A 12,641-nucleotide genomic window follows, 5' to 3' on the forward strand; every position below is an offset into this window, starting at 1 on the left:
CTTAGTCCACTTTGTGCTGTTACAGCAATACCTTAGATTGGGTTTGTGTTTTTGTGGGTTTTGTTTTGTTTTGTTTTGTTTGTTTTGTTTGTTTTTTGTTTTTTTGAGACAGGGTCTGGCTCTGTTGCCCAGGCTAGAGTGCAGTGGCATGATCTCGACTCACTGCAACCTCTGCATCTTTGCTTTCTGGCTCAAGCCATCCTCCCACCTCAGCCTCCTGGGTAGCTGGGACTACAGGCATGCACCACCACGCCTGCTAATTTTGTATTTTTTTGTAGAGACAGGGTCTGACTTTGTTGCCCAGGCTGGACTCAAACTCCTGAGCTCAAGTGATCCACCCGCCTCAGCCTCCCAAAGTACTGGGATTACAGGGATGACCCAACATGCCTGGCCTAGATTGGGTAATTTATGAAGAACAGAGATTGGTTTCTTACAGTTCTAGAAGCTGGGATGTCCAGTGTGGAGGGGCCTGCATCTGCTGAGGGCCGTCTTGCTACATCATCCTGTGGCTGAAGTTGAAAGGGCAAGGGAGGGAGAAGGAGGCCAAACTTCATCCTTTTATTAGGAACCCACTCCCAAGAGAACTAGCCTACTCCAGCAATAAGATATCATTACTCATTCATGATGGCAAAGCCCTCATAACCTAATCATCTCTTGACGTTTCCACCTCTTAACACTGTTGCATTGGGGATTATTTCTAACACATGAACTTTGGGGGACACATTCAAACCATAGCACTCAGAAAATGTTACTTCCCTTTCCAGCCACCTTTCAGATTGTTTCATGGGAAATGTTTTCAGATTTCACATAACCAGGAAAGACATGATCATTGTGTGGAAAGATTCTTAGTTGGGAACTGCTTGTATTAGCAGCACTCAGCCTTGGGTATATTCTTGTCCTGGAGAAACACTCTAGTAGGGCATGGTTTTTCAAACTGCAAGTGGTTGTAAAATCAGTTTAGTAAATTACGACCAGCTTTTCTTTTCAATGAAATAATAAATTAGAAAATACCACATGTGGGGCCGGGCACGGTGGCTCATGCCTGTAATACAGCACGTTGGGAGGCCAAGGAGGGCAGATCACGAGGTCAGGAAATCGAGACCATTCTGGCTAACATGGTGAAACCCTGTCTCTACTAAAAATACAAAAAAAAAAAAATTAGCCGGGTGTAGTGGCAGGTTCCTGTAATCCCAGCTACTCAGGAGGCTGAGGCAGGAGAATGGTGTGAACCCGGGAGGTGGAGTTTGCAGTGAGTGGAGATCACGCCACTGCACTCCAGCCTGGGTGACAGAGCAAGACTCAAAAAAAACTACCACATGTGGTAAGGATATTGTTTGGTGAAACTTTTGTTTTAGGGTTACATACACATGAATGTGTATACTGCAGTTGATGTAAAAATTATTCCTTACTGTGGGTTGTGGTAAAAAAAAACAAAAACAAAAAAAATCGAGGTACAAGAGGATATCTAAACCAAGATAGCAATGGGTTATCTTTGTATTCCACTTCCCTTTTTTTCTCCCCCACCTCTTTGAGTCAGGGTCTTGCTCTATCACCCAGGCTGGAGTGCAAGTGGTACAGTCACGGCTCACTGCATCCTTGAACTCCTGGGCTCAAGCAATCCTCCTACCTCAGCCTCCCAAGTAACTAGGACTACAGATGTGTACCACCACACCCAGCTAATTTTTAAAAATATTTTTGTAAAGATGGGGACTCACCACATTGCCTAGGCTGGTCTTAAACTCCTGGCCTCCCAAATGCTGGGATTACAGGCATAAGCCACCATACCTGGCCTTTTATTCACATTTTAGAAAGAAAAAGATTTATTTTCTACCTCTAAGAAATACCAGGGTAAGGGGTCCAGAAGTCACTGTGTCCATAATTGGAATAACATTGAATGCTAAGGGTGTTATAAACATAGTCAAAGAAAACTAGGAACACATCATCTCTGCTTACCTGCCCAGAATTCCTTCATCCTGATGTGGTCCATCCCCAGTTTCTCAGAGGTACAGAGATATTTTTGAAGCCTTACATCTAAAACCAATAATGACAAAGATTGACTTTGGAAGTCAAGCTGCCTGGGTTTGACGCTAAGATCCACTGCTTGGTGATTGTGTGGGCAAGTGTTAATCTCCCTAAGTCAATGATTTTTTTTTTTTTAAATGAGACAGAGTCTTGCTCTGTCACCCAGGCTAGAGTGCAGTGGCACTATCTCGGCTCTGCCTTCTGCGTTCAAGCAATTCTCCTGCCTCAGCCTCACGAGCAGCTAGGATTACAGGCACCCGCCACCACGCCTGATTAATTTTTGTATTTTAGATAGAGATAGGGTTTCACTATGTTGGTCAGGCTGGTCTCGAACTCCTGACCTCAAGTGATCCGCCCACTTCAACCTCCCAAAGTGCTGGGATTACAGGCGTGAGCCACTGTGCCCGACCCCTAAGTCAATAATTCTTAAGTTTTTTGGTCTCAGGGCTATTTTATACGCTAAAACTTGTTGTATAGATCATATTTGCTTTATTAGAAATCAAAAGTTTAAAAAATATTTACTAATTCATTTAAAAGTGATAACCCTTACAGGATAACATAAATAACATTTTTGTGAAAAAAATTTCAAAAATAATCATTTAGTGAGAAGAGTGGCATTGTTTCACATTTTTGCAAATCTCTTTAATATCCAGCATAATGGAAAAAAGCTGAATTCTCATATCTGCTTCTGTATACTGGATTCTCATCTTGTTTTAGTTGAAATATATGAAGAAAATGTGGCCTCATATTGATATGTAGTTAGAAAAGGGAAGGGTATTTTAATAGCCTTTTATGATCATTGCAGATAAGCTTTACTACTATACCAAAACTCAGCGAGTGGTGGTTTCTTAAAGGTTAGTTGCAATGTAGAATCTGATAGCATGTTAGTGATCTTTTTGTACTCTGTTACATTAAAATCCTTTGGTCTTTGAATCTTTCCCTATGAACAGATCTTTCACCCATGCATGATGTTGTAACATCATGCACTGATCATTTAGAAAATATTGGTTCGCTGAGGTATGCGAATTTTCTAAATGTTACTGCATTGCATTACACAACGTCAGAAATATTTATTCATTAATATCCACACTGATCTCACCAGAAAAGTCTTGAGTATTGGAAAAGTGTCAAACGCCCAGTGACGGAGTTTGGATACAAGTTTTCTAAAATTCTGCTTTTCACTAGGAAGCTCAAATTTTATCCTTGGCAACAAAAACTATTTCTTGAAGCAACAAGCTGTCTCTCTTTATATTTTCAGAAAGACAAGTCTGAGCAACCCTAGTTTGTCAATCGTCCTTTGGTGTTTCATAAGAAGCGAGTTCAGCTCAAACTCAAAGCAGTGCTTTTCCTCCAGAAAAACAGCATCACTGCAGTATGCAGCAGGAATGTTCTATGTGTGCTTTCCATTTCATTCCACAAAATATTAAAAAGATACATACTCGGCCAGGCGCGGTGGCTCACACCTGTAATCCTGGCACTTTGGGAGGCCAAGGCAGGTGGATCACCTGAGGTCAGGAGTTCAAGACCAGCCTGATGAGCATGGTAAAACCCAGTCTCTACTAAAAGTACAAAAAATTAGCAGGGTGTGGTGGCAGGTGCCTGTAATCCCAGCTACTTGGGAGGCTGAGGCAGGAGAATCACTTGAACCCAGGAGGCAGAGGTTGCAGTGAGCCAAGATCACGCCATTGCACTCCAGCCTGCATGACAAGAGCAAATTCCGCCTCAAAAAAAAAAAAAAAAATTACTCAAGGGTAAAGGTTTAATAAAATTAATACTTTTGACTAGTCATCATGACATTCTTGAGATTTTTGTTTTTTACGGTGAGCCTGCAGCAGTGAAAAGTACAGTAACTAGCAGTACCGTTTAGGACCACTGCCTTGATCCAAACCAGAATGCTGGGCATGTTGCACACCATTGCTTTGCTCCATTGGCAAAAATGTCAACAGAGTGACATTTTAGTCCCAGTTTTAGGATTAAGAAAACACGGTGGCTCACACCTGTAATGCCAGTACTTTGGGAGGCTGGGTGGATCACAAGGTCAGGAGATTGAGACCATCTTGGCTAATATGGTGAAACCCCATCTCCACTAAAAATACAAAAAAAAAAAAAAAAAAAGAAAAATTCCAGGCGTGGTGGTGGGCACCTGTAGTCCTAGCTACCTGGGAGGCTGAGGCAGGAGAATGGCGTGAACCTGGGAGGCGGAGCTTGCAGTGAACTGAGCTCATGCCACTGCACTCCAACCTGGGCAACAGAGTGAAACTCCCATCTCAAAAAAAAAAAAAAAAACACAATTTTGACCCTGAAAGGGTCTCAGGAACCCTAGGGATCCAGAGACCACACTTTGAGAACTGCTGACCTAAAACCTGTGGTCACCTACCTCATTGGATTGTTTAGGGGATTATGTAAAATAGTAAAATTCAAGGAATGGTTCCTGACATATAGTAAGTTATATGGTATAATATAGTAAATGTTATACATTTACTGTACATAGTAAATGTTAACTATTACTACTGTTATAAATTGAAATATGTATATATGGGAAGAGAAGAAGGCTAGAGGGGACAGAAAGCCATCTAACATTTATTTAACATATTTTATATGTCATTCATTATTCTAGGTGTTTTACGTTCATCCACATAAAACATCACGGTTGTTCAATCCACAAAAGAACCCTGAAAGGAAGTAAATCCTCCATTTTACAGATAAGAAAATAGGCTTAGAGAGATTAAACGTTTTATTCAAGGTCACAGGGCTAAAAGAGTAGCAGAATTCTCAGTCACTTGATTCTGCTTATCAGACACAGGAGTAGGACTTCAGGTTAGGAAGAAGGGACTAGAAGTTGACCAGGAGGGAGATCTACACTCTCAAGTTTAGGACAAAGAGAACTGCCTAAACCCCGATGGCTTCATGTATTCATTTGAGAAGTGCAGATTTTAAAGTCTCGGCCTTCTCCCTTGTTCCTAAGAGGAAGCCCAAGAAGAGACATTCTGTTTTAGAAAACCACTGTCTGAGGAAGTGAAGGCATTGAATGAGTAGCCTTAGTATCTGACACCCTGAAGCCCATATGGAAGTATAACCATACTCTCAGAGAAGTGCAAGGAAGCATAGATCCCTCTGTTAACCAGCTGTCAGCTGACCTGTAACTATCCTAGTGTCATTAACCTACACAAAAACTGGAGGTAATTAAGTATGAATTATTGTTGTTACAATCAAGCCATAATTTACACATCCAAATGGGTATTTTACTTTTCAAAGCTGTCCTCCTGGGGGTCTGTATATTTAACTCTGCTGCTTCACTTAAAATGGACATGGAAATTCTCTTTCAGAATTGCATCTTCTTCCTTTCAACATAGTTTCAAATTTTAGAAGCAGCCACAAGTCGTTTGAGTTCAAATATGATACCTAATTTGATTTAAGAATAGAACATAATTGGCTAATCTCAAATGTTAGGTTTTTGGAAATAATTTAGTCAGTTCAGAATAAAACATGTTTTTCGCTTTTTGGTGGTGTTGAGCACCTATTTATTCAGGCATTGTTACAGCTGCTTGGTCCTTAAGAATTTATGTGAAGACCATTTTCAAACTGGAGTTCCTAAAATGCTTTGATTAAGGGGAGCATCACATTGAAATGAATGTACAGCATTGAAAGACATCGTATTGAAATGTCTAAGCCCGTGTATACTTGTAAAATTCTTACCACATTATAGTAACCTTGTATGTAACTTACTAGAATCCACAACTAAATCAATTCATATACAAAGTAAACATTTCTGAGTGTCAGGCACTATGGCAGATAGCAAAAATACAAAACCTAAACTGAAGGAGATATAAAGTCATGGAACACAGGCAAATCCATCTAACTAGGATAGGAACATATGAATGATTTAACAGGAAGGCACTATCTATTCTGTTACAGCCAAATCTTACTTTGGGTTTTTATTTTTAAACATCTAATTTGAGAATAGATGTATATTTACCACATGCATTGTTCTGGAAACTTAAAAAAGTTATATCCAGCGTAGGTGTTCTGGCACAGTCTCTGAGGGTGGAGCAGAACCAGCCATCAATCCTTTTTTCCACCCTCTGGGAGGTGGAATGTCTGTCTACACTGGGGGTTCAGTGGACCTAAGTTCTCGATGAGGTACAACTTTGCCATACAGTACTGTTTATTTCTATTTGATTTGGATTTTAGAATATGAAGTGGCATCTGAATTGCTAGAATTTAGTAGTTTCTAGCGAAGGAAAGAAAATCCACACGAGATCCTGCAAGCCAGATGATGCCCAATGTATCTAACTGCTAAACAAAGCAAAAGGCAGCAGCTTTGAACTATTAAAATACAGAATGTTTAAGTTACAAAATCCTACACACATTCAAACTGGGCAACAAGAGAGTCCTGTGATTAGCTCTACTCTCAGAGCCAGAGTCTGCAAGAGTAAGAAATGCTTCAGGAAGTCCCACCAGGCAGGGCTGAGGCCAAGGCCAATACCAGTTCTGAAGGCTGTCACTCCTTTCCGAGGGGTAGACCTTAGTAACACAGTCATCCAGTTGGTAGCGGAGCTGGAACTCAAACCCAGCCCACATTGAGCTTCAGGCGGGGGGATATTCTGTTCTACATGACATAAACAAGTATTGTCCCCAAGGGAGTCAGAACCCTGAATAAACAGAAAGAAGGGAAGGTCACTGACCCTACTTTGGGTTTCTCACTTCACAGCAAGAGACATACCATATATCTAGTATAGGACAACACAGGTACACACAAAGCTTTAGTGCAGCTACACAAGGCTTGACCCGATATGCTGACACAAACCCCACAGAGGCCGGCAGGAGCTGGTAGAGCTGCTTAGCTTCCTCAGTGCTGTGGCGAAACACAGGCTGCCTTGCCCCACAGAGCATCTGGAAAGAAGATGTATGAGAGCGACCACATCAGGCAGTAAAAAGCAGACAGAGACAGTGGGGAGAAAAACAGCATGATGACACCTGGAAGAAGAAAAAGTGCAGACACTCAATTTCTAGAAAGCTGTCTTCTATGCTTTCTACCCTCTGCTTTCCCGTCGCCACCCTCCCATTCTTCATTTTTCACCCACAGTGCCTAAGAAACAAAAAGAGATAGGAGCCCTGTCTTCAAGTTCAGTTTAATAGAGATAGGTAAGTAACTTGAGAAGTATAGCCCAATGCAGTCTCAGGTTCCATTGTGTCAAATTCACATCAGAAGTTCCAGTCAAGAATAAATCTGAATTGCCTTTGTTACAGGAAAACAAAACAAAACAAGACAAAAACCGAAAAACTCTTGTCAGGAAAAAAAAACCTGCCTCATTGTTTTAAATTTAACATGTGATAATGACCAATGCAATATGGTATGTATGCAGAAAAGAGTTTACATGCAGGCCCGAGACTGCTATCCTCAGAAAGGCCTTCTTGCAAGGTTGGCCCTTGGCTGATGGCTGGAAACTTGAATAGTAAACAGTTCCCCAGACCAACATAAAACTTTCCCCAACTGATAAGAGTGTCTCACTGTTCCTGGACTGTCCATATAAGCACAGTGGTAACACCTGCTTTCCTTCTGGGAGTCTGGAATTTTCGTATGTGGTAGGCACAGGGTGCTGACGTGACCATCCCCCAGTAAAATCTTGGGCACTGAGTCTCTGATCAGTTTCCCTGGTAGACAACACTTTACTGTATTATCACAATTCAGTGCTGAGGAATTAAGTGCATCTCGTGTGACTCTACTGAGAGAGGACTCTCTGAAGCTTGCACCTGGTTTCCCCTGAACTTTGTCCCATGCACCTTTTCCCTTTGCTGAGTTTGCTTTGTATCCTTTTGCGGAAATCAATCTTAGCCACGAGTACAACAACAAGCTGAGTCCTGTGAGTCTTCTCAGAGGTGGTCTTGGGGACTCCCAACATAATTTGCCTCTCAGATTCGCCACCAAAAGACAAAAGAGCACTCACATTTGTGGAATATCTATTTTGCACAAGACATTCTGCTAGATATGTATATTTTTTTCATTTACACTTCACAATAATCCCATGGTTTAGAACTAAGTCTGTTTTTCATAAGAAGAAACAGAAGTAACCCATGCAAGGTCCTGATTCAAACCTACTTCTGTTTGACTCTTAAAAACTAGACACACTGCCTCAGGGAGCTCAAAAAGAGGACAAAGAGAGTATGAGCCAATGGTATTTCCATGGGAATGATCACCATGTATCCTGTAAGAGAAATCAGAACATATGATCTGATAGAGGACCGCTTCTAGGAGTAAGAAGCAGTTAACGATACGCATGGGCATTTTGGAATACTGCATTTCAAGAATAGTCATTGATCTGTTGAGGCAAAAAGACAATCGTGAAAACCAGAGTTGTCTTGGAAAGTACCTGCCCAGTGCGTTGGCTCATGCCTGTAATCTCAGCACCTTAGGCGGCCAAGGCAGGAGGATTGCTTGAGTACAGGAATTTGAGATCAGCCTGGATGAAAGAGTGAGACCCTGTCTCTACCATATATATATGATACTGGGGTACTCTCTGTAAAAAAAAAAAAAAAAAAAAGTGTATCCTAAGGTCTCAGAGTGCTGGTCACAGGCCAGTTCTCAGAAGTACGAAGCTCTGTGGGGTAGAAGGGACCTCAGTCTAAGAAGGCGACTGGCTGCACTCCAAATAAAAGGAATGTCCACAGCAGCCATTTTGAAATCTACCCAGTAGGGCTCTGGTATTAACTGTTGTCAAAATCTGTAAGGTGCAGTTTCCTCCTTTACTCACACAGCAGGACAATCTAAGGAAGGCTGAGGCCAAGTATGTGGTTTACTTTGAGACGAGGGGGATCAGTAGTATCCACAGGAGTGAAGAACACTAAGAAATACTACTGTTATGAGATAGGAGAAAGGGAGGTGGAGGAGAAGAACGAGGCTAGAAATGGACACATCTGTACCAAAGGATTTATATTTATTATCTCATTTAATCTCAGTAATCCTGCAAAGTAGGGATTAGTGGCTTCGTTTTACAGATGAAGAAAATTGAGCTGAAAACAGTGAGGTATTAGCCCAAGTTCATACAACTAATATGTGCTAGAGTTAGAGCTTGGGCTCAGGTCTTCCTGAGAAGCTTCCAAACCCAGAAGCTTCTCACCACCGTTCTGCCTCTGCCACCTAAGGCGTAGGAGGAGCCAGCTCCTGGAACTTGGATAGGGCTGTTGGTGCTAATGTTACAAAAGGTATAAACCTTAAGAGAAAGGTCAGGATGAAACTGAAGACCCTATAAACTAGAGTGGACTCACACGGGAATAAAGGAAGGAACTCTGTATCCCCATAGATGTTTGTCTTGTTTACAGGAGCACATTTTAAGAGAAGAAAAGCTGATATTCCTTGAAGGAAGCCCTAAATCAGGGGAAGCTCTAGGGAGACTTCTGCAAGGTGCCAGTGTGACCAGGAACTCAGGGCCTGGAACCCAGTGCTCAGTTACTTCAACCCCAACCCTAAGAGTCATCCATGTCTCCTCCTCCTTCCTCAATGTCAATTCTATTTCCAACGTTTATCTCAAATCCATTCACTTCTCTTTATCTCCACTGCCACCATCACCTCTCATCTGAACAAAAAGTTTGTTTTCCTACTTACATTCTCAGGCCTACAATCTATTCTCCACATTGCAGTCAAAGTGATCATTGAAAACTGCTGCTCCAGCCATGCCAGTTCCCTGCATAAATCCCTTTAGAAGCTCCTCATTTGCCTTTGGTCTCAAATCCCAAATCCTGCCAGGTCTGCTCACCTCATGGCCTCAGTCTTTGTCACTGGCTGTCTCAGCAAGTTTCAGCCACATTGCTCCACTAATGTGTCCAGCCCCTGTGGCCTCAAAGCCATCACAACTGTTCCTCTTCCTGAACCTCCTGAACCTCCCCATCCCCACCTGGCCACTCCTCTTGTAGGTCTCACTTAAATGACACCTGCTTAAGGATCCTTTCCTTCCCTTCAGATCATCCCAGCCTGAAGTAGGTCACCCTCTGACACTCTCTCAGAGCACCATGCACTTGCATAATACATACAGTAAAACTATGTTTCTAGTTATTTCTGCCATCATTTGTTTGGTATCTGTCTCCCCTGTGATCAGGCTCTAGATTCAGAGGCAGGGACTGTTTGCCTAGTTTACCAATTTGATTTCCAGTACCTGGCACACGGGGGGTGCTTCCTAAATCTCTTTTGAACTTATTAACATTTAGCAAATAGATACTGAGCACCTACCATGTGATTGACACACTTCTAGGCACTGGGGATTATATTAATAGCATGAATAAAAGAGAGTCCTCTATTGGGGGGTTGGTTTAGTGTTTATAGACAATAAGAAAACTAGTAAATATGTCAGATGACCATCAGTTCTATGGGGAAAAATAAAGCAGAACAAGGGAGATAGAAAAATGCTGGGGTGAGGTACAGTGGCAATAAGCAACAGTGATAACAAACGGGCCATAGTGACATTTTCACTCACCTCCCATATAAACCAATTTTTTCCAGTTCTCAGACTCCAGGATTTTGTCATATGGATAGTAGCTCTGGTCCATCATGAAGAGAATCATGAGTGAGGCCATGCAGCAGAGGATGAACCTGTTGCCTTTGGTCAGAAGAGAGGTGGAAGCCAAGATGCAGGAAGCATAGGGGCAGGGTAGACCCTTGTATGTGGAGGGGACTCCTGCCGGGAAGAACACTGGAGATTAGCTGCTTCCCTCTGCTCTAAAGATACCAAAATGAAGCAGGCCCCTCTCTCTTTGGGTATTCCCCTACCCAGGATACAATATTCCCTTAAACCCAAAGGCAGTGGCAGGCTGAAAAATCATTTATTCACAAAGATGATGCATGGGTTTTACATTGGGTTTCCAAGGGAAAGCAGACAGCCAGCTAGGACCAGGGTGTGCCCTGGCTCCTAGGAAGTCTCTGCTTTGAGACCTGCTAGTCTAAGTCCTGTGCTGTATCTGCTCTCCCTCACTTTGTGACCTTAGGCAAGACAATTTCTCTCACTGGAGCATGGTTTCTCCATCTGTTTTCAGGAACTAGAATATACCTCCAGTTCTAGTCCAAGAATCAGTGTGCTCCATCCAAATGTCACAGGTCATGCATTGAGAAAGAGGTACAGCTGCTCCAAGAAACAAAAGCCCTTGCCTCCCAGCCCAGGGCTCTGCCAATGCAGCCTGCAGCCTTCAACCAGCATGAGGCATGGGGCATGCAAGGAGGAAGGAAGAGGAGCTCCAAAAAAGGAGTCAGTAACTGCACCCCAGGCTTCTGGCATCTGACAGCTCCCCGTTCTGTGCTCCCCTGCCCTCTGTTCTAAGGCAACCTTGGTTCCACTCACCAGGTGAATAAAAGCACAAGTGGAAAGAAGCAGCTGACACATAGATGATGGCCAGGATCCCACTCAGAAGTCCATCCACGCCTAGGAGCAGAGCGGAGGCCAGGCCGAAGGTGGTGAAGACGGCAAAGTCATTCAGCTCGGCTCCTGCCCCAGAGGGCCCAAAGTTAGAAGAACTTATACTCCCACGTCTTGCACCTTAGCCCCCCTCTAGTAGGGGAGCTGGGGTAGTGACAAGAGGGGTCCTGAGGTCCCAGAAAGCAACAGCTGCTCCCCTGGGGCAGTCTGTAAATCAAAGACCGGCATCTCCTCCTGGCTCTACCTTGTGCTGGCCAGTGGCCCTGGGCAAGTATTTCCCTCTCAGATCTTAGTTTTCCCATCCCTTAACATGCAAGGGTTGGACTACAATCAGATACAAACTGATAAGCTATGGGACTTTTTTCAAGCTAAATCTTACATGGAAGCATTTTACTGTATTTTAAACCAGCTGCTCTGCTGGTTTAATTTTCATCTCCTCTCTGCCAACCTCCTCTCACCCCACCCCTACCCACTTCCACTCCAATACCTGGATGGGTCCAGAACAGGGAAGCAGGGCAGATGAGAAAACTGAAAGCCAGGACAAGGACTGCCCAAAGGTCAGTAAGTGAGCCAGCAGAGGAGCTGGAGCTGGACTGCGGGGCTCTCGAACTCCTGCTCCAGGGCTGCTGCTGCTGCTCTCGGGGGGGGTGTGAACAGGGGTGGATGCCTGATGAAGGCCTGTGGGATGTTAGAGGATGGACGAAGGGGTGACCCCAGATGGATGCTACTGGGGACAAGGATTAGGGGCCTGGGGCCTGAACTCACCCCATTTGGAGCAGATGTTGATGTGGCTGGTCACTGCCCTGACTGCCATGTCCAACAGGAAGCTGACCAGGAGCATCCAGGAGGCATAGTGGCGTTTCCTAAAGTGCAGGCCAGCAAGCCCGAATGGGGAAGCACTTTCGCAGTCTCCACTGGAGACTCTCCCCTGCCCCCCATTAGTATATTAGTATACACTAATAAACTTCCTACATACCTCCCACACTTGCACACATACACACATCCCTTCATGTCGCCCACACTCAGATCCTTTCTGATATATGCTGCTTTTCACATCCCACATGCACACACACACGCCTACATCCCTCACAAACTCAATCTACAGTCTTAAAGGGGTGCCCCAAACCCCCTAGAACATCACTAAGATCCCTTCCAACTCTAACTTCCAGGCATTTTTGATGGCACAGGGGACCTAGGTTCTAGCCCAGCCTCTGCCAC

General features: G+C 43.6%; 1 protein-coding gene across 2 annotated transcripts in view; it reads right to left on the reverse strand.

Annotated features, from left to right (window-relative positions):
* The window catches only part of TMEM269 (transmembrane protein 269), a 33,162-nt gene that overhangs the window by 13,501 nt on the left and 7,020 nt on the right, over window positions 1-12,641 (reverse strand). The window contains exons 2-5 of one of the 2 annotated variants that reach the window (XM_007979134.3): window positions 12,189-12,286; window positions 11,349-11,492; window positions 10,491-10,691; window positions 4,623-6,999 (exon numbers count right to left, since the gene is read on the reverse strand). In XM_007979134.3, coding sequence (XP_007977325.3) covers window positions 6,872-6,999; window positions 10,491-10,691; window positions 11,349-11,492; window positions 12,189-12,286 — 571 coding nt within the window. In that variant the 3' untranslated portion in view covers window positions 4,623-6,871. Of the gene's footprint in view, window positions 1-4,622; window positions 7,000-10,490; window positions 10,692-11,348; window positions 11,493-12,188; window positions 12,287-12,641 lie in introns of those variants that run through there. The other variant, XM_073007406.1, reaches the window with a different exon arrangement.

The sequence above is a fragment of the Chlorocebus sabaeus genome, chromosome 20 (assembly GCF_047675955.1).
Source record: "Chlorocebus sabaeus isolate Y175 chromosome 20, mChlSab1.0.hap1, whole genome shotgun sequence".
Lineage (NCBI taxonomy): Eukaryota > Metazoa > Chordata > Mammalia > Primates > Cercopithecidae > Chlorocebus > Chlorocebus sabaeus.